The 27375-nt window shown below is 43.3% G+C and overlaps 1 protein-coding gene across 1 annotated transcript in view; it reads left to right on the forward strand.

Annotated features, from left to right (window-relative positions):
- Positions 1 to 1113: 1113 nt before the first annotated feature.
- The window catches only part of LOC111270392 (calcium voltage-gated channel subunit cacophony), a 52462-nt gene continuing 26200 nt past the window's right edge, over positions 1114 to 27375 (forward strand). Inside the window, exons 1-8 of the mRNA XM_086972480.1 lie at positions 1114 to 2225; positions 21799 to 21896; positions 23876 to 24117; positions 24462 to 24601; positions 24786 to 24886; positions 25158 to 25313; positions 26328 to 26528; positions 26987 to 27229. Of these exons, the coding sequence (XP_086828606.1) occupies positions 1993 to 2225; positions 21799 to 21896; positions 23876 to 24117; positions 24462 to 24601; positions 24786 to 24886; positions 25158 to 25313; positions 26328 to 26528; positions 26987 to 27229 (1414 nt within the window). The 5' untranslated portion in view covers positions 1114 to 1992. The remainder of the gene's footprint in view (positions 2226 to 21798; positions 21897 to 23875; positions 24118 to 24461; positions 24602 to 24785; positions 24887 to 25157; positions 25314 to 26327; positions 26529 to 26986; positions 27230 to 27375) is intronic.

Here is a 27375-nt window from a genome sequence, read left to right on the forward strand (position 1 = left end):
GGCAGGTCTGCCTGTTGGGGCTGACCATGGCAGATTTCTAGGTCGAGTGGAAAGGGGAGATTCGAGGTTAGGACAACTAAGTAGCCATGACTATATACTAGCTGGAGTGCGGCAGCTGTGGTTGTCGTGGTAGAGATATAGCGAAAACAGAAGGGTAGCCCGCGAAAGGCCACACCAAAGGAGTCATCTGCGTAATGATTTGACTCCCTAGGAAGGCGCTGGGCAAAAAGCAGTTGTGGAATTTGCACGTTTAAGTATTTTTGAAATAACGTAGTATCCGCCTTCAAGTTGACTGTAAGGATATTGACTCTTCTATCTCGTTCCTTCAAAAGCTCAAGCAAAAATTCGGACGTTCCATATAACAAGCTTAATCGAAAGATCATGGTCAAAAAGCTATGGACAGATATATTGATATCAGAGATGAATACGCAAAGAGTAGACATTTCGGGCTAAAGAGAGGCGGTGTGGAAGAGGCAAAACTATTTTCTTAAGAAATGACAAACGTACTACCAGCTGGATTGATCTAGCAAGCAAGCAAAATTTATCTATCGCCTTGATGCAGCTCTCGCGAAGGCATGGCCGCTTTTAAGTGGTAATAGACATCTAGCTAACTGTTTCGTTTTTCCTTTTTCGAGTTCAACCTTTCAGTTTGAAACTGCCCATATTAGAGCAGAATAATTATCAACTGCTCGATAATTATGCTAGTAAATTAACATTATTAACATAATATAACAAACACTTCGCAACTAGGACCTGAACTACGCATTTCTAGATAAGTAGCTAGTGTTTGTTATATACTCAGCTCTGACACTCTGGTCTTTCATACATTATAGCTTACTGCTCTTTGACGTGATCGGTTATGCAGTTCCGATTTCGCTAAAAACATAGTGCAAGATAGGATCCAAAGATATGACCGGGAATAAAGGATTTTATTCCAGGAAAATAGAACGTTGCTTATTTTGAAAGTATTTAAACGAACCTTTTTCTGAAAGAGTATGCTGTAAGCGACAATTACTCAAGGAGAAAAAATGGCCGTCAACTATATAGGTAGCATACAGATATGTTCTTTCATTTTCGATAAATATTTTTTACATTTACTTATTCCAGGTATCCGATACAAGGATGTCAACCATTTTACGCGGTCACGTAGGTATAAATGTAACGAGGTCTGGATCTTGTGTTCCTGCGCTCATTACAATAGATCATAATGTCGCCGCTTGTTGGGCTGCGCGTACAAGCAACGATACTGTTAACTTTCTGTTTGCCGGCTTATTGATATCGGAGAGCACTTTTTTCTTTGGTGCTAATCTACGGTAACTTGTGCGCGATTCGCAAGGTTAAGAATACTCAACACGACCTATCAAGCCGCATGCGTATCTACATAGGTCTCTGTAGTTTCTGTACAAATTCTGTCGTCATTTATAAGGTATCCGATGGGTATTTCGGACGAACTAGCGAAGGAGAACTGCGAGCGTGGCTGTGACCGCAAAGTACGTCATACTGGCGTAGCTGACGTGCCGAACTGCATCGCCTTCGTCATCATTTCACTCAGCTCGTTAACCAGCTACAAGCAGATCAGAATGTGACATCAATTTGGCCCAGTTTCACTAGCTCGACCCTAGCTGTAGATTAGCACGGCCTATCCCCACCGAATACTCCGCCAGCGATGGCGGAGGATAGCACCTGACAATGGATGAAGCCCCGTCGAATGAGGCTGATAGAGAGAACTCGTACCTATAATCGTCTATATAGAGAACTATGTTCCATACGTAGGTACTAGAGTGACCAACTCCTTTGTTAATATATGTAAATGAAAAGGAGAGTCGTTCGCGCTAACAGTAATAAGAAATGATAAGGAAAATTAAGATCTAGAGGAATAAGAGCTAGCCTGAATTTGGACATCAAAGAGAAGGAAGCGACGAGGCTTGACCTCCTCCACAGTTATCAATCTCTACCAACTTTTCCCAAACCAAGTGGCAAAGGAAAACGAAAATGTCTGACATTGGAAGCGACCACTTCGGGCTGAATGTTCCTGAAGAGGCCTCTCTTGGGAGACGCCGCTCGTCCTCGGTGGGACGAAGGGACTCTCCTGCGACGCACCTCTCAATACCCGAATTTCCATCAGGCATATCAATGAGTCGTCGGCGCGCGGTGAACACCCTCGATCACAAGACTTGCGCATTGCTACACTCAAAACTGAAAGGATTCCATCTCGAAGACGTTGCGTAAGTAAAAACAATTTAGCTGACTAAAAATACAGATGTTTAGGTAGGGCAGTGTATGGCAAAATTTTTGCTACTTACAGCTAGGATTGGCCGCGTCTTTCGTATTTCAATTGCACTAACACCTATGATATGCGCCTTCCCGGAAAACAAAAATAGTTCTTTGTGAGCGTCTTGGTTTATACCACAGTTGTTTCTCAAGTTAACTTCCGGAGGAAACTATCCGTTTTAATCGCAAAAAGAGGCTAGGTCGCGCTTCTATTTGGTGCTTATATTCTGTAGAGTAGAATTGTCACATCTAGATTATGACTTTTGAGCTATCTTACTGTTGTTTTCATATTCCGTAATGGTCAGCACTTAGTAACGTAGTATTATTACATTAGCTAGAAGCGGAATATTGCATCTGTTGTCTTTGGTAAAGATGTATTGCAGTTCTCATAACATTCACTAGTAAATTAGAATACAATATTTGAAGAAAACATGGTCCACGCAAGTATCAGCTCTCAGACGGCGATTGGGCACCTTTTATAGACTGAGTTGTTGAAAAACATCACATCTACTATATCATTCTGCTGCTCTATAGCAAAAAATTCATTACTGCTACTGTGAAGAAAGTATTGGTAATTAGTTTATCTTTAATTAACTAAACGTGTATATAGCATGGAATATAATTTAATTTTTTAAAACGTTTTAATATGTATTTTGTACAATATTTTACTGCTTTGATAGAAAGACGTTAGCTTCTAGAAAAATATCTCTTCCGTAATCTGCTTTAGAACTGCTGTGTAAATCAAAGAAACTACAAAAACTTTAGTTAAAAATTCCAAGTTGAAGGCATGTTTCAAAAGTTATTGGGATAATTGTCGCAGAAGTCATGTTTTAACGTTTCTTTAACCTTAATACTCTGGCATAGCAGGGCCACGAGATCTACCTAAACTCATAATCAGCTAACATAATTATGGGCTTGGTTGGATTAATCCACCATTGAAAATTACGTGGTTGTCTGTACACGATTTGCTTGATTGGTAGGCAACAACGTTACTGATGCGCCGTCCCGAGAAATTTTGCATAAGGAAAAAAGTTTTTTCTTTTTTAATTATTTTGCTATTTTTAGAAATCCACTCACAGTCATACTGTGACGAAACGAACTTCAAGCAGTCTATAAAGCAAACATATTAAAGTAATACTGATAAGCAATTTTTTACGGAAACATTTCCTATGAACCACCTTATCAAGGGGAAGGAGGAAATTTTAGGTCACCTATAATGTGAACGCCATTGGTCGTTTGCGAGAAATGAAAACGATAGTGAATTTCATGATTATTAATAATAGGCCTTCCAATAAAAAATTCACCGTTCAAAGTTGGAAATTATCTACAACCCAATTATTTAAAAAAAGCTCTTTTGCGATGGCAAGCAGCGCGTAGTTTTTCGCAGTATCAGTTAGCCAGCGATCTCTTGGTTGTCAGATAGAAGCTTAGACCCTTAATTCAGAGTGCTTTCCATGGACTTGCCTCCAATTTACACACTCACGTCATAGTTTCATAGGAGCTATAGACTAGCTGATGACATCTTTCCAAAAACCAAAGCCAGATGAATATTTTCAATGCTGAGTGTGCTTGAATCAAAAATGTACATTACTTCCCATCCAATGCACTAACGGCTTCCTGTCGAATACAAGTTAGATAAATATATTCGTAGCGGAAAGATACGTGAGTCGTCATGGCAGCACCCTTCTAAATCGGATCGGGGGGTTTGAAGGATTCTGCCATGCATAAACACATCTGTTGCAGTGCCGGATCAACCAATTCTAATTCCGCTATGTATCACGAAAAGGTTGGACGTAATTATTATAAGAAAGAATTATTAATAACCTAATTGGGTTATATCTTAAAATATGCTGTATTTGTCGATAAATAGGAAAAAAAATAAATTAATTAATTAATAAATCGATGTTGGCCACATTGCCATACTATAAACATTTAAGCAACACAAAACTGCGAAATGAACTGAAATGAATGCAACTAATCAACGTTGCTTGCTATAAATAAAAATAAAAAACCTACAAATTTTGATTATAAACGATGTGGCATCGGAACTACAGAGAACAAGATGAAGTAGTGTATATAATGTTAGTTAGCTTTTATGATAGGTGAACGGCCTCGAACAATGTTCGTGCATTCATAAACAAATAGTAATTGTTTGTTCTATAAATGATACATGGTTGTTATTTCGCGTTTATAGTGTAGAATGTTGTTTGCTTGTTTTGTTTTTAATTTAAGTTAATTTAATCACACCGATTATTATTGCTATCTCTAAACATGGCTGGCCTAGAAAGCTGCATTCGAAATTAGAGACATATCGAAAAAGGAAGCAGAGCAGCCCTTGTTTCTTTTTCACGATAAAATCAAACGTAATGATAAAAGACAGCAACTATTGAACCTTAATGGAAACCTCGAGAATACTGAACTTTGTACAATTCGCGCGAATAAAAGCCAGGTTCTCGGCAAAGGTTGCCAAGGTTAGATCCATCAGCCTGTTAAAAATGTCAAACGAGTCGTGAACGGTGCTTCAGGCGTTCGTGCAGGTATATCAATGGAGCCTTTCGAAATAGCTGGATATTTTTATCGACACGTTTTTTAAAGCATAAAACTATGCCTCGGACAATGAGCGTTTCTAAACTAAGTCATTATCCTGATTATTAATTTGAAAGTTTCTAAGCCGTTATTGATACTTATACGAACGTCCTTGTACACCGGGCTCGTTCTTGATGCAAGAGCATGCCCATTACTAATACAGTTCTCTAATTAGAACGAAATGATGTAGACGATTGCGCTATGAAGGTCTTGCTAATTGCTGAAAGCAACAGATCTACTCAACATGAATTGTTTATTTGGAAATTATACATTGAACTATTGGACCTTTAAAGAGATAAACGTCCTGTATATTCTTGGCCAATCAGTCCTGGCGCATTTGCAATCTTGATCATGACATCTATCGCTAGATGTGCTAGTAAAACGTCTTTTTGCAAGAAAGCAGTTACTCATAGACGCATTGGATACATGACCATATTCCGCAATAAATCCTCGATCTTTTCGTTCAGATAATTAGTTCTGCGAGTGATCGACGCCTCGCTATCATCACTCAGTATTCCATGATCCCACGCGACCAAGGGGTCAAGACGCCTTCGTGTCAGAGTATCACATTTTAGCTAATACCACCGTCGGAAACAACGCTTAGGAACAAGCCATTATCCACTACTGAGCTCCATCAGCCTTCCAGCACCCGCTATGTTTAAAATATGATAATGGGTTACTAAGTCCCAGGAAAATAGTACCATAGACACTATCTAACAAAGCGAGATAAAATCAAATTTAAGCTAGCATTGATTTCATGTCATACCCCTACAGAGTGTTGTCCACGCGAAAAAGCAACTTGGGCAATTTTCTGCTTTATATGTAGCCGATATTACTGGTCCATGCTTTTAGATTCTGAATGTCCTTTGATGCAAGGTATAATAACAAACAGGAACAAGCGGTTGTGCGATATGCCAAAAGACCTGGTCGTTTGACTGGACACTCTGCTTCAACACAAGCTGCAACGAAATTCACTAGATGCTTTTTTTATACCTGATTCAGGTACATTAACGTGCAGATATAAATAATGCTTTTAGTTTTCATGTATGCAAACGAGAAGCTTAAGTTATTCAAATTATTATAAATCATATTTTGCCATAGTACAGATGTAGTTTATTTGCATTCTTATAGTTTGTTGCGGTACGATAGGTTTGTTAGAAAGCACCATGAATACCTTTCTCTATCATAGAACCTATGATAGCGACAAAGCCTCCTACTGATACGCCGTATCGTAGCTAACCATTTCAAGGAACAGGTGTTATTACAGCTATTGAAAAGAATAATGAACGATCGCTAAGTTACTACAGGTGAATAGCTTACATAAAAAATCAACAAGACGCTAACCAATACGATCCATTGTTCCGATAGTATTCTTCGCTAGCCAGAAACGTTTTGCTTAAACGTATCTGCCACCACAGATCAGAACCGAGGAGGAAAACTGCGTGAGATCACTATGAACGAACCTCCCCATACTTAACTATTAGTTCTATCAGCTTCTTGCCAAAATCGCCGACTTCCGTCATAACTTAACCCGTATGACCGTTCAACCTAGCTTTCTGTAATTTTTTTCTCTTTTTTTTTTTTTTTGTGAAATGTTTGTACATACAAACATCTCAGCGATTAGATGAAGTCACTAATGAATCGCTGAAAGCACAAAAAAAAACTATCGAACAATATGCCGAAGGAATTCGTGAGAGCGTATACAATACCTATGAGACAAGGAGAATCGGAACACCTTAAAGCGGTTTTGTCCAACGTCTGCTTGCCAACATCTTGCCAATGTTTATGTGTGTACCACGACGAATATATCACAAGCTACAAATCATTTTGACACATCGGCATTGCACAACTATGCTTCGTACTGCTAATGCGGATTTCAGCTAGCTTATTGTTTCCATATGGAGCGACAGTAGATAGACATTCGCTGTTCTTGGCTGCCATCTGTCAAAATGATTTTATAATCATAAAAAAGTACAGTCTGAGCTTTGTGCTTTATGTATTGTATTAGAACAGAAGACAAATTAGCTGTTCTTCTAAATAATAAACAATGTCATTCATAGTGTTGGTGAAGCTCCTAAATTATACTATCTCTAATGCGTTGGCTTTGGCAAAAATATATAAGTATCCAAAGAATCGTATCGTCTATCAAATCTCGAAATTTTGCTGTTGTTATCAGTTTTTAAGCAAAATAAATCGCATTGTTATGCGTCCGAAATGTGGCTCGTCAAAGAAGCAGGCTCATTTTCGATTGTATCGCACCCGATATATACACACATACTTAGTGGTCCTTTTAGACTCGGACAAGCAAGGCATATTTCATTTAAAACGAATGTTACCCAGATGTGGCATAGCATTCAGGCTTAAAATTGAGGCTTAATATAGCATTTTGTGGAACCCCTGCGTTTATAGCTCCCAAGGGTTCAGCTCACCATATCATCCCAATATGCTCATAATTTGATTATAGGATTATATATTATAAAACACAAATAAGCTTCCGTACCGCTGTTGTGACCGACCGGTCGTTTGATGCGAACTATTGGTCTTTATAATGCCTAAACCGTTGACAGCATAACGCTTAGCAGAGTATGCACATGCCTAGCTTTGATCCCTGCTGCAACTCCCTGGAGAACGCTTCTGCGCGACGCTAACTGGAAGTACCTATTCTGTGCTATCAGCAGTTCCCAGTAATTCGTGAGAGCATTTGTCATCGCATGCTCTGTGTGAGCATCAGAAATCGTTTATGAAGGAACTTTGGAACAAACGGTTTTTTTGCACTATTATGAAGTGTCATTTAATGCGCAGTTACCTCAAATTTATTTATTAGTTTACATATTAATTTGTCAATGCGTTTGCCCCCAACGAGGTAATAGGTCGAAATTTTTAAAGAAGCGAACTTGTAGAAGTTAGCTTTTTCTTATATCCATTTTCTAAAACTCGTCAACCGCTTAAGAGGTTGTCAGTTTGAAACACTTGCTTGCGTTTGAACGATGACAACAGTCAGGAAGGCGGCTACGAACGGCAAGACTACGCTAGGATAAAAGATAGGGAACGCTACGCCCGCCATACAACCTATAATATTAGCTAACTGAAAAACTGGGCCATTGGAGTGACACTTAAAATGGATGATCTCTGTTTTTAATTCCCTAGCATAACAGATTGTTATATAAACAACCGGAACTTTCGTTTGTAAGAGAATTCTACAATTTTTTTTCAAATTATAGAATATTCAACCGTCTTTGAAACAGAGCTTTATTAATACATCTGAGGTAACACTGGAAGTCTTATTCGTTTAGAGAATCTGAGTGTTCGTCTAACGATTCGAAGGTACAACATCATTTTCAGATCGGTGTGTTATTGGGGTTGTCGAAAGGCTGAGTCTCAATCTGATCTGAGACGAGTACTACTAAATCATTAATTTTTTTCATATTGTAAAGGTTACCTAAGCTCTATTTAGCTGCTAGTACACCTTCTACAGATCAAACTGACTGTTTCCAACAGAAAGTGTAACCCGACGATAAGATAGGCGGAACTAATGCATATGAAAATACACAGTTGATCTGTTTTCTTCAGACCGCAGTTCCTCACTTCTCGTGGTTTATGGGTAACAGTCATTATGCGCTTAATCGACATTTTCCAATCAGTCAGCCTACATACTGCAAATCCGCGCGAATGTATTAAGGGAGTATTTACTACGTGCCATGTTCCGTAGGGTGTCCCCAGTGTCATTCCTTTATTTCTATCATATTGTAGTAAAACTGCACACCGATGAACAGTACGACGGACAAAATCTGCGCAAGGCTCGGAATCGTTCATCTTTCATTTTTGCGCAGTTCTGGATCCACGATATCAAGCGAAATTCGTTCGTGTGTTAGGGTCGGTTTGGTTGAAGCTTTTGAATAACCTACGGAGGTAGAAGACACCAATGACAATACTAGTAGCAATTAGAATAAGACTGCTATCAAACGACCGTTCGTGCAGGCTCTAACTGACTGGTGGGCGCTAGCCTATCGCTGCCTGCCTGTGGCTGGGCGCCTGCTGCGCGCCTGGCTGCTTAGCTCTTTGGCCGTGGCCTCACGGTTCAGACGCACTGAACAAGGTCGAAGTGGCGGTAAGTTGTCGGTGTCCAATCGTGATAACAGTGAGCGAACCGCCAAGGACCTCTTGCCGCCGATAGTACACAACGCACGTGCGGGTCAGGCCGGCCGTTATTTAGCCAACTAGCTAGCGAACTGCTACAGTTGCAAACTACCAACGGCGAGTGCTTGCTGACGCCACTATAATATGCGGCGCGCTTTCAGGTGTTGTAGGGGAACCCCTATAACACCTGAAAATCTGGTTTGGGTGAGCAGACGAACTCGAATTAGCCCGGCCCCATTTACCCAGTGCACCATCCATCGAGCAAACGCGTTCCCTTCCCCCATTCTCTCACACACACTATCAATTTTTCCTATTTTGTATCTCTCTCTAGCCCCTCTCTCTTTTTATCAGCCTAAACAGCACATCACGCAGCAGACTTGCTTGCCTGCCGGCTGCTCAACCCCCCCCCCCCCCCGGGCAACCCCCAAGGCTTGTAGAGCACTCAGTTCTGTTATCCCTTTTTCCGACCCTTCCCCCTGTCTCTTTGAATTGGGGCACAGTGGAGCCAAAAGGGATGTGCCGTAAGCCGAGAAAGCTATTTGAAGCCCCAAGAGGAGGACCCCGTACGTACAGGGATGTAGGGGTCACGGAGTTCGCTTCGCCTTGACTTAGCGCTTCATGTAGTCAATCAGCAGGCAGAGTGCTGGTTTGCCGTGCTGCTCCACGAACGATGGAATGGCGGGCCCACCGACCGACGGCCCGTGCCTCGGTCGAACTGGCAGACGGCGGACAAAGACGACGGCAAGTGAAAGCAGCGCCGTCTGGTGCACGTCGGACGAACTCGAATAAAAGCAGGTCCGGAGAGGGGCGCCCCCCAGCGGGCACGTGGCGCCTCTCTGGCGGAGCTTCCCTGGGCCCTCCCGAGCAGAACGCTACGTTGTGTATAGCCCTCTGCCTATATTTGTAATGGTGGTGGTGGTGCTGGTGATGCTGCTGCTGCTGCCGCCGTTAGCTAGCTGCTGGCTGTGCTCGCAGCGCTCTGAATGTTGGCTCACTGCCTCTTTGGCTGGGCTAGGCAGACAGGACAGCATAGGGCTGAGTCCGTGGCCGTGGTCGTTGGCCGCTGTGGCCGTGGCTGGCTGGCATTGCCGCATAGGACGAAGCCGTGAAGAAGCGGTGAAGCAGGCTGCTACTGGAGTGGGCTGCTATTGCGGCAGAGCAAGCAGCAGCGAGGAGCGCCACAGCGGGCGGACGGAGGAGCGCCTGCTGCCCCGTGTCAACGAAACCAGCGACCACAGAGTGGTAATAGTTGTGCAGAGGGGTGCTGTGACTACTGCACTCCAAGTTATTGTTCTAAGTGTGTCTGTGTGTATTGTCGAAGTGACGACGGACGCGCGAAGAGGACCAACGCCGTTGTCGCAGCCGTTGTAGCGGCCGTGACGGGCATCGGCAAAGCGACGGCAACAAACGTAACACTGCTACATCACGCGTTTGGACGCGAGTTCGCAAACTCGTGAAAGAGTGTACGAGGCTCGGGCTGCGCGGAGACCCCTTGGCGATCCTCTGCAGTGGGTATATGTGACCCCCGATGACCCTAACACCACGAGAATTACTAGTAGCAGCAGAGGTGGCCGTATCAATCGAAGACGAAGAAGAAACGGCAAGCGTAGTTACGGTAGCAGAACGACAATGGCGCACTGTGCTGCCCCTATTTGCCTCGTCTTGTGCGCGATAAGCTGAACGCCGTCCATGGGCCCGGGTTGAAGGGTTGGAGCCGTAAAGCGCCCGCCTACTGCTTGCTTTACGGATCGCTATCCGGCAGCGCTGCTCAACATTTCTCCATCATTATCATCATCGCCATCAAAACATGCTCATACAAACACATACAACAATCGCATCATCTCTTCCAGGACGTCTTTTCCAGATCGTTCGCTTGAGTCGTGTCGATCATCGGACGAGCAGCATGAAGCTGGATGGAACCTGAGCTTGCCTAGCTATCTCGGCTCTAACAGATCATCCCTCTCGCAACAGGGAGCAAAAAGGCTCGATCCTGCTCTTTACACTATGCCTTTTGGTATTATAGGAAATAATATTGTAGTACAACAAGTGACTGATGACAATTTCCACCACATCTAACCGGAGTGCGTACTTACTTCTACTACTGCTACTTCGGCGACGACGCACAACGCATATCTTAGGCGAGCTTCACTCCGACGGCCACAGCGTAATGAGTAGAGAGAGCATATATATTGATCATTGTGCGAACAATCGCGCATGTCTGTGTTGTGGTCTGTTGGGTCCAGCTTAGTCCAACGACTATGGCGAATTCTATAGGGCAGCAAGCGATCCGTTTAAACCACACCAAGGCGTGGATCGTTGGGGGGTGCTCCTTGCGCAGTCCTGCATCACAACGTTAGCCTCTATTTCAGTCAATCAATCAGTGAATCAGTGAGAAGTCAGTCAGTCCAACCGTCTCTGTATACCTTTTGTATACAGCGAGACAAAGCAACGATAGGCTTGCGGCCAAATGAACGATCGAGGGGAATAGCGTAGCTGGTTCAGGGGAGCAGCCGCGGCCTCGTCTCTCGGAGCCGCCTCATTTGCGGCAGCGGAACGTGAGCCAATGACTTCAATCAAACAGAGTAACACATGACACTCTACCATACATCGAAAATCAACACAGTCTCTATACCAGCCCCTTTAGTGATGCGGTGTCAGGCAAAAAAAAACCGAACAGAAAAAACAGAATTCAAATAGGAAATGTTCAATTGAACCGTAGCGTGATTACTAGTATATTAAGTGGAAAATAGAAAAGCCAGCACAACGAGAGACGCATGTAGCCTCCTAACGAAAACAGCTCAAGCCGCCATCATTTCTGGAAGACGGATGCATATATCTGAAATAGAATTATAATGATGCTGTTACTGCAGATCAAATCAGATGCAAGTTTACTGGCAAAATAGTGTGTCGGTTCTATCAGTCGATAGACCCCGTATGACCATTAAGTGGAGGACCTTTTAATGGTGGCGTAGGACTCCACCGTCTGCGGACGACGCAGACGGCCACATAAACACAAACGCTTAGACAAACGAAAAGAAAGCATCTTTTGTATGCATACACACATAAACATACACACATATTTAAACTCTCAAAAAGATCGAATGCCTCTGGAATAGGTTTGCCCTGCCGAACTATTTGGTGACCGGCTAAATAAGGCTAACGCGCTTTTCTAAAAGGCCAGCAGGGACAAGCAGAGAGGGTGAAGCCCGTCAGACATAAAAGAAGATCATCAGCTCGACGAAAACTCTCTTGCTTCATGTCCTGGTGGTTATCTTCAATAACCACCAACTATCCATTCAACGATCCAGAAACAGCCATTAACAGTCGGCGAGGTATTAATTGACCCTGATATCTTCCGACAGACAGTTCCGGACCATGCCAGTTCTTCTCGATTTCGGCATCGAGAACGTGGCCCTTTTTGAGGCTACCCACGTAAATAGACCCGCATCAGTGTTTTAGCAATAACAGCAGCAGCATCGGCACCAGAAATCACCGCGCGTTGACAATTTTCGAGCTACGCTCGGCCTGTCGGTGGTTGATAATCTGTGATTTCCAATTAGCGTTATTACCAATATCATCATTATTATAATTATCACCATTCTTGTGCCGCTCGTTTATTGCGCACGTGAAATATTTGTGTGGAAGGGTAAATGACTTAGTTGTGACGGAGGGCCCCGAATCAGGATTATTTCGAATTTGATTTTTTGTGAATTGTGCGCGTCTGCATCTGCTTCCATCGCGACCATTTGATTAATTTATCTATTGATCGAATCAAGCAACCAGAATTAGCACTCCCTCTCACTAATATTGCTAATTATTGCTATCCACCAGCTCTACGGCTACCACTAGTATTGTTACTACTACAAATAATAAATAAAGAATAACTATAACAAGACTGTATCGTATCATCAGGCTTCGACTCCGATTGGTGGTGCCTCAGCTGGTTCAGATGCTGATATACTTGGTCATCTCTCTCTCTGCTCATGGACATCAGCATACGAACTACTGGTAAAAATAACCGTAGAGTGAAAGGCGATTTCCCTGGAACATATGGTCGACACTAATTGTCTTTTTATTGTCACCCATAAATACCACTACAGTAAAGTAAAGCTGCTACTAGTCCAATTCGACAATTAGTCAGATCCTTCTATTAGGAAGAATCGTTTGGTCGTACAGCAGACGTTGGAGTTAGTTACTAATAGAAGAGCGGAGGAGAACTTAAAGCAAATCGAAGAGGCAAACATCAAAGGGGTCGTAGCGTTCTACGATTCAGAGGAAGCGAAACTTTAATATATATCGCGACATCTTATGCCGATCAACCAATCGCTAACCAACGGCTGATCGGCGTGGAGCTGCCCGACCGGCTAGGAAGCGCTTTCATATAGAGAAAACGCGCAATTCAACGAAATGACGAGGCCAGTTCGTCCTAGAAGCGTGTTACTACTGTTACTATTATTACTAGAAAAAGACGGATACGATACGAATCGAAGAGACGATCTAAAGGAAGACAGCATAACGCCGCAAGATGATGGCTCCGCAAGGCAAGCAGACACCGAACTGCTGAAGCGGTTGGTGCAACTGCACATACAAAAAGTCGGCAGCGGAAGCAGGCGCAGCCAGTGTAGCAACGGCGTCCGTCGACTTTGGCGTTGCTGACGCTGGCCGTATCGTTTCCAAACAAAGAAAAATAAATAGACAAGGCGAGAAGGAGAGTCAACGCACAGCAGACACACACATACGCACCCATCCATACATAAACACACACACAAACGGCTATATGCGTCCACCGTTACTATAGTGGACTTGTGCTAAACACAAAAGCAGTAACAGAATAGAAGGACAAAAAACAGAGGAAATCTGCCATAAACGTGGTAGCCAAATGATACAAAACAACTGAGGCGGAGTCTCTAGCTGCGGACGACGAATCTAGGAGGACGCAACGACTCTCAATAAAGAAAAACTTAGAGAAGGAGGAGAGCAGACAAGCGGGCAAAAAAGATGAGATAGCGAGCTGGAAAGCTGTAAATGAAAACGATCCTCTACCAATAAAACAACTAAACTCAATTGAGCACGCTGCATAGACATAAAGCGCGCTCCGAAAGCAGGAAAGGAACAACACCACGCTACGAGCTAATAAACCTAACAAACAGGAGAGTCCGGAACAGAACGATAGACCATACGAAGCAAACGAAAGGGGATACAAAGAGAAGAACCGGAAAAACCATCTAGCGAAGACAATGCTATTGTCGCAGACCGTCTCCTCAAGCAGGTTGCAGCCGGAACCACACAGTATGGCAGTACAAATCAGCTAGCACTAGATTCATTTTGCAAAAGAGGAAAGCACACGACACGGAAATTAGGACGAAAAAGAAACAAGGGCACACGAGGAAAAAGCGTCATGAGCCGATATGTACTGTTAGTATCGATTAGAGCTAAAACGTCTTCTCGAGCCAGCAACGATCGCAATCGTTGGCCCAGGCAGGACCTACCAACAACTCTGTTGCATTGGCCGCACAGATTGTCTCCCAAAAGCTAGGTTCTCCCTATTACCATCACCTTCTGCCAGATCGCCCGAGGTGATTTGTGAGCCTCCAAGAACCGAGGTTAAGCGACGAGCGCCAACGTGCTTCGAACATCAACTGAGACTGAGGTCGACGCAAAAACGAGTGAGTAAAAAAATCCTGTGTGTGAACTAACAGCTCGCAATACCCCCCCCCCCCCCCTAACAGTAGACATCTTGCAGAGAAGAGAGAAATCTGAGACGTGCTGAATAACATAGGCCACCTCACGTAAAAAAGAAATGAGAGGCTATGTCGAACCAGCGACAGTTAGTGACACGATAGGAAAAGAAAGAGGAGGGCTGCCCACTCTCTGCCCCTATTATGGCCTGGCTGGGTTGGCTTGATACGAAGCGAGCGTAGGGTACTACCGATGGGCCTAAAGTTATTTCGTGCCGACGGCTTCATAGTTACTTCTACACACACATATATATATATATATAAATGTGTGTGTGTATAGAGAAGGCGAATGAGATAGAGAAGCTGGTGGTAAGTGTGTATCGATGCACGAGGCCACGCATGGAGTGGCCTCGCATACCCGCCGCTATGCCACAACTATTGGAAGTGTGGCCTGCTGCAGCGTATAGGGAATGGGTTGCCGTGCTTCACACAGAGAGCTGTAAGGCGGCGGCGGCAGAGTGCCTCGCTCGTGTGCAGACGGACGTTGACGGTCTAAGGGATCGCGGTGATGATATTAGTAGCAAGCGATAGAAGCGAAGGTGATGGATATTTGTGGGACTTGCTATGCTGGTACACCTCGGCTATGTTGTATTATTGAGAGGGTGATTGGGTGCGGTTAGATGATCTCCGGTTGCCATTCTGACTGTACGGCTGCGCGATCAGGCCAGTAGGACGGGTTTGCCTGCGCGGATCTGTTGGGCCTGTCCCTATCCCCCGCAGTATGGCTCTATACCACCATTTGGTCGGATCCGGCGTAGTTGGAGCAAGGAACGAGATTGAGAATGCCAGAAACAGGAAAATCATTGGCGGGACTGAGAAGAGGCGGTAATGCTGCTGCTGACGGAAGGGCTAGAGGTACACTTGCTGAAGTCGGGGGCACAAGTGAGAGAGACAGACAGGTTTAGCAAAGGGTAAACGTAACGGTTCACGGCCCCAGTGAGTAGGCGCCTTTTGGCAGACGATGTAGGAATCCCGAGAAAAGTGAAGGTGCCGAATAACAACATTTGCAGCTGCTGCTGCTGTTGGCGATGTGCTTAATCAGACGGCGCTCGACTACATTGCGGCTGAACGAACAGCGCGCATGGCATAGACATCGCTGTCGTGCAAACATATAATACTGCTATTCACAGCTAGAACTCTATTACTACTACTACTACTCCTACAACGGGGGAAAGGATTGAGAGCACACGATTCATTCATTTCTTGGCCAACCGACAGCTACGTTGCCTCTTTTCTAGTTACGCAAAGCAATCAAAAGGATCTTTGTGGGTGAGTCTGACGGCGGAGGGATTTCTAGAATCGACTGGGTGGTCCTGAAGAAGGCACCGGTCAAGCGTGATTTGCATTGGTTCACAGGATGATGACAACGGGTGAGGCTAGTTGAAATGCCTGTTGTAGTATCTGCCGGCAAAGTTGCCAATAGCAGTGGCACTATGCTACAACCAGTTTGTAATAACGAGGGGATAATTTGGGATCCGACCTTTCGGGGAGCAGGGGAATAAGTAAAAAAGGTGCCGCTCAGTTGCCGCTAAGTTCCTCGGTTCTCCTTTTTTTCAGCCGCGGTTTCAGTGCAACTAAGGCCAATCCAGTGTTCTTGGACGCCCTTCTTGAAGCCTTGAAAAACCGTTTCGGAGCGTTTAGGTTTAGCTGCCTCTGTGTCAGTGATACTACTGACCTACATCTTCTCGGAAGTTCCATTCGAAAGTGATTTGTCGCTGTTCCTTTACCTCTCGGTGGCCACTTTCTTTGTCCCCGCAAATGTTCCATGTTGGTTGTTCGTTTACTTCGTCTACCATTGTATACGTGCTAGAGTAGTAGCATTGTTATTATCCTGTTTTATTTCAAGTGTTGTTGTTGTTGTTGTTGTTTTGTTTTTTTTTTTTTTTTTTTTAGTGCGGTACTGTATTTGGAACGATTAAGGCTTTAGAGAACTTAAATGTAGAAAGGCTCGATGCGTCTCAAGGTCAAGCGACAATGTGAGAGCGTTGACTCTACTGTAATGGTTCCCGCACAAATTTGGGTAGGGGCTGAGTCAGCTAAAGGATACAGGCAGTCGTCTGACGATCAATTGAATGATTTCGATGCCAACGGGCATCGTTTGATAACATCTAACGAATTAAATGTACCACTTGTCATTTGGAGATCATTGATCCGCGAATTGAAGTGGGTTCAGCTCACTCGGGTGTGCGAAATGTAGTGCATTACAATCACCGTCTCTGTTTCCTCTGTCTTATTCGAGTTTCTATGGAACGACAAGGAAACAAGATAACCAACTCCAGTTCCACCTATCTCCAGGCTAATTTTTCAAAGGAACTGATAGCAAGTTACATACTATTAGAGTTATTATACTGAGTCATGTTAGATGATCGCTTTAGACCCATACGGGCCACACAGGACACTATATGTTTAGCACGTATGAAAGCGGACGCCGTCGATGCCATTTCTATATGGGATATTGAAAAACCTAGCTTACCTTAGAATACAATTCAACTTAGTAGGCACGCATACATGTGTACATCTGTCAAGTTAAAAAGAAGCATTGTAGCTTCGTATCGCATATCGTTGTTATCAACAAAAAATTTCGACGATGGCCACATGTACCATATTGCGGATAATCGTTGTCATACATTGGAATTGATTATGAATAATTATCTACGTCAAAATCGTGCGTAATCATAATGGTTACACAGATTTCGTTCTAGTTAAGTTGCCTTTAGAGAATGGTACGCACAGTGATCCCTCTATCTTCCTTTCTCTCTTTAGAAGCAAACGGCAATTCGCCGATACCTAAGTTCCACCTCTAGCTCACGGGATCAACGATATAGGTACCCTTTTTTTTCAATTAATTGCGACTATTACATTCGGATATATAATAGAAGAGCCGTTGAGAAATAAACTCTTATATATTTTCTCTTTTACTTGTACCGGTTGTTTTAAGAGAGAACACTAAACAAATTTGGACCCACATGGCCGCATTGTCTCCTATATGATTAGTTTATAGTTTAGATTCACCTGAAGTCTGTCACCTAGGATAGTTAGGCTGGATCGTTCGCAGATCATCAATGAATTAGCTGCAGCGGGCGCAGTAGATCAGTTCCAATTTTGGAAAAGAAAAATTTTGTGTAGGATTTTTCTACTTGAAAACAGCTGCTACACAAGTCTGTTGCTGTCCATTTTCTGATTATCGATCGTAGTACCCACTTCGCTGTCGACAACCCCTTTGCAAACTTGCCAGAAAAAGAAAAGGTACAGGATGAGCAAAAATGTCCTAAGAATGACGAGGTCGTGCGCAGGCAATCAGGGTGGATCAAATTTGACTCTGAGGCTGCCCGTGGGTTGACTAACGGGCTGATTAGTAGCTGCGGATTGAGACAATCACCACTTCACAATGAGAGTCGTGTAGAGCGCACAAGGCCAGGCTGAACCGTTCATTTAGTGGCTCGCGGCTCAAACCTCCTGAAGTAATTTTCTTCTACCGGCGGGAACGATGGTGACAGACTTCGCATCGGGTTCGGCTGGCTCCGGGTTGGCGGTACACTCCCACTGGTCGATTGGCCCGCCGTTCGGCGTATCGCCTGTTTTGACGGGCACAGCGCACGCAGCAGAACGAAGAGATCTTGAAGGATAGCATCCATTTTACTCCTTTGTCCTTTGTAGGGCCTGTGCGCCTCATTTTATTCTTTGTTATAGGCTTGTAGCAACGGCGCAATATAGCCATTGCGGCGGCGGCTGCCCCGGCGGTGGTGGCTAGGCCTCTTCATTCATCGTATTAGATCGTCCAATGTCCAAACGTTTTCGTTCAGTCAACTGTTCGGTGAGAAAACGATGCTTTCCGCAGCTTTTCACACACCCTCTGCATTTCGTTCGTTCAATCTCGTACTCCCGTCCCGTCTAACCGACCGTGTGGCTAATATAGTTCCTTTTCTCTTTGGCGGGCGTCCTACCGAACGTCCGCTTGTTTTGTTCATCTGCCGTTATCGAGAAGAAAACGAACCGGTTTCTGCACTGACTGGCAACGTCTCTTTTTCTCGATTACGAATAACCCCGTTCCACTTCTAAAATAGGTTTCCCCTTCGGCTGCCGTACTAGCTGGAACGATACCATGGCAGGAGACTCCACTTGAAACAGCGAAGTACGTCATGACAAACATCACCATTGTCCCGCCACAGCTATCGCAATCGCACGCAGCCGGTGCGCTCTCATTAGCATCTGTGTGCTGCTGGCAGTGATTTGTTGATAGCCGTGATGTGAAGTTCCACGTGGTCTACAAATTCCGTTGGTTGTAGTTTTGTTCTGGTCCCCGATTTGAACATGTTTTTGGGCACATTGTTGCACAGAAAAATCGAAACTGAACATTTTGTGCCATGAAGTCTTACAAAGCCGAAATAACCTCAATCAGCAGCCTGATTTGTGTCATTCGCTTTTCAGTTTCTACTTTGGAAGTCGATTTAACCGCTTATTTTCATCGCTGGCTGATCTGCGTGCCCTTCATCGTCACACTTGCCTAACGCAGCTTCGACTTTAAAGTAAGTCGTTCGGCAACTACTTCTTCAATTGCTGTGGCAACGGCATGTGGACCACCGCTTACGCCAAAGGCTATGTTCTAGGAGATGATTAGCTGAAGCCCGGCGATGAAGTCAAAGAAAGTGCCTTACCCGCTTCATAGCGATGGAGGCTGTGATGGCGGTTCAAAATGGCAGTAGCAGGGTGACAGTTAGCCGGCCAGTGCAGTTGTACGACAGCGGCGGTTACCTTCTCCTGTACTCAGGGTGGCGGGAGAGGACTCCCTCGTTTATGTCCCTTTTACACTCGCTAACTGGCTGCTTGCCTACATGCTATGACGCGCGCCACCGGTATCCTTTACAAAACTGCAGCCACTATAGCCGCAATACGATGGGACGGCCGTCATGGACTAGCCAAGGGGAAACGGCATACGATCGCTCAACGGGAGCGAGCACGGAAAAGTGGGTTAATGGACTCGCTCAGATCCAAACAAACCCATTGCTGTTTAGAGGCAGCACTGTCAGTACTGTAAAGAAACACACGTACTGCGCAGGTAATATGTTTGTACGTTGTGGATGAGTTTGTTCAGACGGAGGAAGGAAGAGACCCAGAGAGCACAGACTGGAGAAAATTGTGGTATCAAGAAAAGTGTCAAGGTTAGCACTGACTGGGATTAGCGGCGATAAGAACTATCTCAGATTTGCAGTTCATAAAGAATCACACTTGTCTAACTCACCCTGATGGTGTATGATAAGTTGGGTTATTTGGCCATATCTGGTCAAGCACTGTAAACGGCAGCACAAACATCTGTCTCATGAAGTGTGTCGCTGGCTTTTCGGGAACCTAATACTTTAGGCCCTTGGTCTATAAGCGACCAGTCCCTCTGCAGTCGTCACATGTTTGGCTCCGTCACGGTCAGCATGCATCAAGACAAATGCCGAAGTGCGCAGAGCAGAATACAGACGACAAATATACTGTACCTGATTTTATAAATCGGCTACTGAAGTCTAATTAAAGATAATGGATGACCCGTTGGATAACTATGAAGATCAGCAGAGAGACAAAACTAACGGAACAATGTTGTTTACTTAACGGCGACAGCTGAACGAACTTTGCGTTATAAACGGTGGACAATAAATAATAGAAGGATCAGCCCGCACAACCAGGAAGGTTCTTCTCAGAGAAAATTCTGAGAGAATTCTATGCAGGGTATCGGAGTTTTTAGCGTACACCTTTTTAAGGATGTAAGAGAAAGCATGTTTGCTCTGAACTAGATGCTTAATTTTTAGCTTATAACATCCATATTATCCTATACTTATCTGTAAATATCGGACCGCGTAAAAGTCGGCGAGTTGTGAAATGTGAGTACGCGAGAACAATAGCAGGGATCCTTAGGGCTCGACAGAAAGGGTTTCTAGGATGGCAATGGCGTGACCGAGCTCGTCGGCGTGGATTGAATATCCGTGATGACCGTGGATCGCGTAAAGTGAATCTACTCAGCACAGATTAATGGAGTCATAATTCAAACTGCAGCGAGATATGTCTCTCTGGGCTACTCGACGAGACTTTGAAGGATGGGGCTTTTGGTTGAACTGAAGATGAGCTGTACTCTGCTTGGATCGCAGCGCAGGAATGGAATAACGAACATGTGTGAACAACGGCGAGAACAAGGCGAAAAAAAAAGCCGGTGATACAAAGGCTGGAGAAAACAACACACCATAGGCGGCACTCTAGCGCTTAGTTGATGGCCTGTTGATGAGAAAAAAGATACTGAATAGGCTCGGGCTTCTCCTTTGAGCAATCGAACGAACATGAAAGGATGACAGCGTGAAATTGTTTAACAGATATATCGATGTGCCCAGATACAATAGTATGAAAAAGGATAGTAGAGGAAAGCATTTTAACGGCCGTCTAGGCACAGGTACAATGTATAACGTTAATTTAGAAGCGACCGTGGTCTCAGTGTATTATGCGAAGAGAATCGTAGAGATGAGGACAGGAAATTTGACTTTACGCGACAACTTTTGTGCCGATTGGTGTGAATATGCTTGTTTTGAAACGTATGCAATCCGTGTCTTCAGGCTGGATAGGTAGGCCACCATTTAAACGGATGCTATGGAAATTCTCCATTTTATTGACCGTCTGTTTTGGTATAGTTAAGTAGAAACAGACAATTTGATTGAAAACGTAAAAAAAAAAATACGTTTTTTTCTATACTTTTTTTAGTAATACCTATTCGTAACATTGTTTTTTTTAATAGAAAATTGAGTTCCTCGTGCTCTGAGTCTTGGACTATTACACAAAGTAGTGGGTACGCAGTGTAGAACCTTTTAAACTTTTTTGCTGGCGTATTAACATTTCAGTTTAAACGGAATCATGGAACTTAATATCTAGTAGGACAACGACTGAACCTATCGATCGTAGCTGCTGGTATTGGTGTGGATCTGGCCGTGGCTAAGTTAGCGTTGATATGTGTAGAAAAAGCGGGTTGACGATATGTTGTTTTATTAATGGAGCTCATTGGCTCTAACTTTCGGTTTTATTGTTTACTAATCGTTTCAAGTTTATCCGCTCTTTCGGCTGAGGCCTCCGGAGGCGGCCCAGGAAGCCGCTACGGTGCGAGGCCATCAGATTCGCCTCTTCAGAGCCCTGGGGCAGTGGGTAAGTAATAACATTCTTTGCCCGATATTTCCCCGTCCTCTTTACGGTTAGTCACAGATCCCTCTTGCGATGTTCGCTTGCTATTTTTTGTTGAAAACACATGCGTATTTAACAAATAAACCTTTTATTGCTCATTTTAACAATGAATATGATTTAGCAACTGGAGAGATAATTTATCGAATTTCATTTATTCACCTTTGCCAATTGTAGTAGTCAATAGTCTTATGCATATAGATCAAATGTCCCGACATCAGAGTTAGTGTAGAGAAACATTTAAAGCCTTTTGTCAGCTTAAAAAAATTACCAGATATCGCCAAAAAGCAACAAGCAACATAATATCTATCACATTTTCCCTCGCATCTGGGGAATCTATATAGGTTCCGTTAGGCTTATAGAAATATAGTTTTCTGCAGAGTTTATAATGGAACCCATGTACGGCAAGGCCAATAATGACGTGTCTATTTAGCCGTTTCGAGACCTTCCACTCGTTGTCTCTAATTGTACTCGCAACAATCTTCTCGAACTTTAAAACCCAGTTCTTAAGGTACGTCAAAACGACGACGTATACCTTCGGACAGCAGTGGCGAATCGCCTAGAAGATTTTCGAAGTAACTTCGGATCACTACGTGTAGTTCCGTTGCTTTTTTGAAAGAGGACGCTTTGATACGCTTTAATCGTTCGAGATTTTCCACAGGAAGACTCTTCCTAAGTGGTGCGGAACCTATACGTCGTAATTGAAGCTACCTTGAGGTAGAATAAGCTGAGAGCGGTTGCGAGGGACAGGCAAAGTGGCGCTTTGAAACTTTAGCTGCGGCCGGAGAAAGCAACCCTAAGTATGGCAACGGGTTAACATAGGCAAGAGAGGATATAGCGACGCACAAGGTGTCAGTGGCCGCTGTTCTGCTTCCTCTTCGAAACCTCATCGCCTAGGTTAGGTTGACAGTCAGTCCCAAATCCGTAATTGCCCTGTGAAGCCGGGCTAGAATTTGCTGCACTTGGAGCATCTTCGACTCGCATTGTGTATACAAGGTGGCTTCGACAAACTCCCTCGAGCTGCTTATTTCATTAGGAAGGTTCTGTCTATCCAACCTCTAGTCACGACCGTCCGTGTTCGGGTCGACACATTTAGTAAACTAGATTCGTATGAGATCTCTAATGCTGGCCATGTGGATTCTTTTTTTGATAGTACCTAGTCACAGCCGTGTGTGCATACGACGTTCCTGCTTACCAACGCAGGGTAATGAAATTAAGTCGTTAAAAATATCATCATATTTCAGAAGTACATCGCGGATCGATCTCTTACACCATCACGTGGTCACCTGCACAGCTGCTATTGATGTACGGATTATTGTGGCCTAGCAGGGAAGTCATGCAGTGTTGCAAAAAATAGCAACGTGCCATATTAGAGAAAAATGCTACTGGACGGTCTTGGATCTCTATTTCGAGCCGCGCTGTGAATTTGTTGAACACGGACTTCTCTGAAGACGAATAATTGACAACATTGTCTCAAACAGTCCCTCCTATTACGTTTTGAAGCTTAGAACGTAACATCTCCAGACACCTAAAGAATTATGAATTTCACCCAATGAAACGTCGCGCTATTTCTGATGTTTCGGCCTGTTTTTGAGCTTGTTGTTACTAGGCTATTGTTATTACTAGGCTAAAACCAAAAATACTTGGAGTAACCTTTAGAATGGCTCATAAGCTCGTATTCTTACATGAATATCTATTTGTTTTAACAACAGCAATAACTTAACACTTCTGAAATCACGAAAGCGATCTGAGAGGATTTGATCCAGATGGAAAGACACAAAACTCATCTTGCACAAACAGCATAAGCTAGCTATATTTTAGCTATTGGATCTCAGCTAAATAACCTTTTAACGATTTTCTTCGGCGCTCCCTTCGTCTCCCTTTATCTGACTCACCTGTTTCTATTGTTGATATTGAATAAGGCTTGTTGTTTGTTACGCTCGCAGGCGTAGGCCAGTTCGACATGACTAAAAAGAAGAAGGGAGCGGCGCGTGAGCCCGGGGAGAAAGGTCCCACGGCGCTCTTCTTATTATCAGAAGACAACCCGTTACGAAGATGTACACGCTTTCTCATCGAGTGGCCACCCTTTGAATTTATGGTGCTCGTCACCATTATCGCCAACTGTGTAGTTCTCGCCCTCGAAGAACATCTGCCTAAGGGAGACCGAACGCCACTTGCTCAGAAACTAGTAAGATCAAGCTTAACTCTGTTGTCTCGAAAACCTATTTTATCCAATACATTTGCATGTAAATAAAACTTAAGTAAGCGCGATCAATGTTGCATTTACTTAATAAGTCTGTTACACATATTATCTTTGTACATCTGTTTAAGGTACTATACTGTACCTTAGTCAGACGATTTTTCGATTTTATCCGCTTTATGCAATAGTGCTAGTCACATATTTATGGTTGCCAATACCCGGAAACGTAAGAAGCTCATTGTTCCAAAGGGCGTTATGTTTAAAAATGGACTAATCAACAAATTTCAATGTAGATATTATAAATACAAACTAATTTGCGTCTGCTCTTACAGGAAGAAACAGAACCATACTTTTTAGCAATTTTCTGTGTTGAAGCATCATTAAAGATTTTAGCGTTAGGACTTATACTGCACAGCGGGTCGTACCTAAGAAGCGTTTGGAATATGATGGACTTCGTTGTTGTTGCATCAGGGTATGTTCCAGGCCGTTACTGATTGATATATGAAATTGCAAGTGTTTATGCCCTTGGCATAGTTCACGATACCGTAAGGTTGGCAACGTAATTTTCGGATTCAAATAATTCTATTTTTTTTCTCAATCTACCGTATAAGAGTAGTAAGTATAAACATACCTGTATGTAATTGACCATGTTTTAGGCTTGTTACGATTGTTATACCGGACAACATGGACTTAGATTTAAGAACATTACGGGCGATCAGGGTTCTTCGGCCCCTGAAACTGGTGTCGGGTATCCCAAGTGAGTGGACCATTAGTATTTCATATACTATCTATAACGCCTATATGGATTCAATGAAGCCTAGCTTGAGATTTTGTCAAAAAAACGTTTTACTTGTCTTATTGAATCAAAGAATCTCTCGTTTTCACCATCTATTTTTGTTTAATTTGCATATGCTTCCAATGGCAGAGAAAATGGTCCTATTTGATACCAATTTCTATTCGACTCAGGTCCATAGGGGAAGGTTGCACATATAGTCTTGGTTAACAGTTGTGCTATCTGTTGACAACAGGTTTACAAGTTGTGTTGTCGTCAATCATCAAAGCAATGGCACCTCTGCTCCAGATCGGTTTGTTGGTATTGTTCGCGATTGTCATCTTTGCCATCATCGGTCTGGAGTTCTACAGTGGAATTCTTCACAAAAGTTGTTACAGCTTAGAAGATCCAAGTGAGATTTTGCTCTTTCCGCACATCTAATATATGGTTATTCTTTAGTTTTCCATCTAAAGGAAGTTAGTGCATTTTTACAAAGTGTATTATCCTTATCGAGCCGGTTACGCCCTTCATCGAATACTGGGTGAGCCTCAAATTGCCCTTGTGGCGCTTGCATGCCTCATTCAAGTAACTCAGTTAAGTGGAAATTATTTTTTTAGTTAGGATATTGGGTATTTCGGATACGGACATTTCAAGTGTTCGAGTTACCTTCGTCGAATCAAGCAATTGACAATGTTTCATTGTATGAGTTGGGCTGTAATTTTATACCATAGTATTATATATATATATATATATTACAGAACAAATCGTACTACGTTGACCTTGCTTCGTTTCCGTGCAGTGCGTGCCTTCGGTACGCTTCGGTACGGTTTACCTTCGGTAGCTACACGAACTAAAGCCCGCCACAAGTGTGTGGCTGCAAACAGTTTCGTCGGCTACTGATATTTATTACGTTATTTGCATTGTATGGTGCTGCTTGATACAACACTGCGCCTAGTAAGAACCGATAGACTAGATCACTACAGCATAGGTCCCTTATTGAGTAGTTTATTGAGCCGTATGTATTCTCCGATCGGTTTCGTCAATCAGATCCAGTATGCCGAAGATCAAAAAGCATTTTTGTTACATCTCTAGTGACTTACCAATGGATAACGTCGTACATTATAGAAGCAAAATAGAATATCGCTCATAGAACGCTGAACAACTGCATTTTTTCGTTCGGTTAATTTCGAAATGGCTTGCTTTTCTAAGTGTCAATCAATCTCTCACCGGTCTCGCTGGCATAACAACAATATCTTGTTGATATATATGGAAAATATAAATGGTGTGTCTCTACAAGATGAAAGTAAACAACAATTTCGTACACGAAAGAGCTATTTTTGGTATAATTTTTTTCTATAATTCAGGTCCATTTCAGCGTAACAATAATTCCCAGACTTTCGTCGATATGTGTATTGTTGAATTGCAGCGGATATCGTTCCTGAGGGCGAACAGGAAACGCCGTGTTATTCATACGTAATTGCCTCCAACGTACCAAATGGTGCATTCAAATGTGACAATAGCAGTTCGTTCTGCAAAGAAGGCTGGAATGGTCCTAACTACGGAATCACGTCCTTTGACAACATATTCTTTGCTATGTTGACTGTATTTCAGTGTATTACCATGGAAGGTGCGTACATAAATCGATATGCTTTCTCAATGTTACGAACGAAAGCGCTTAATTTTGTTTGCCATAATGAAGCTGAACTATCTTAAAATAAACTCAATGATCTTAGCCGTCCTCGTCCTGAAGTTGTATTTGTCACGTCTTCGAAGGATTTTCAAAAAGAGATGAAACAAAACCATTATGTGATGATCTAACTAGCATGCTTTATGAATTTGGCCAGTTTATACTGCTAACAAAAAATGTGTTTCCAAGGCTCATGACTACCACTTGTCAAGTTCACAGCCTTACAGAGCTCATTGGTGAACACGACCTGGATGTTCTTGGTCCACAAATTATCCACTAATTCATTCATTAGCCCAACTTCGGCCACCACATTAATCAGAACACATATATTAGTTAATATGAAAGTTTTCCAATAGCACCCTAATAAATAAAATATACTACTCCGTGCGGTTGTGCAGGATGGACGCAAATGCTGTATTGGACGAACGATGCAATGGGCAATGCCTTCAACTGGATCTACTTCGTGCCACTCATTATAATAGGGTCATTTTTCATGCTCAATCTGGTTCTCGGTGTACTCAGTGGAGAATTCGCAAAAGAAAGAGAAAAAGTCGAAAACCGTCAAGCTTTCCTCCGCATCCGAAGGCAGCAACAGCTGGAAAGGGAACTTGACGGATATGTGGAGTGGATATGCAAAGCCGGTACGTCTCGATTTTCATCGAACGATTGACGGACTATCAGTTTATATTGCCTTGATACATTGCAAACCCATACCTAAAAGTAATGTCTCACAAAAGACGTCTGTGAATCTACAACAAAGAGATTAACCGATAAGAAAAGCTTATCT

Source organism: Varroa jacobsoni, unplaced genomic scaffold (assembly GCF_002532875.2).
Source record: "Varroa jacobsoni isolate VJ856 unplaced genomic scaffold, vjacob_1.0 scaffold_1469, whole genome shotgun sequence".
Classification (NCBI taxonomy): Eukaryota; Metazoa; Arthropoda; class Arachnida; order Mesostigmata; family Varroidae; genus Varroa; species Varroa jacobsoni.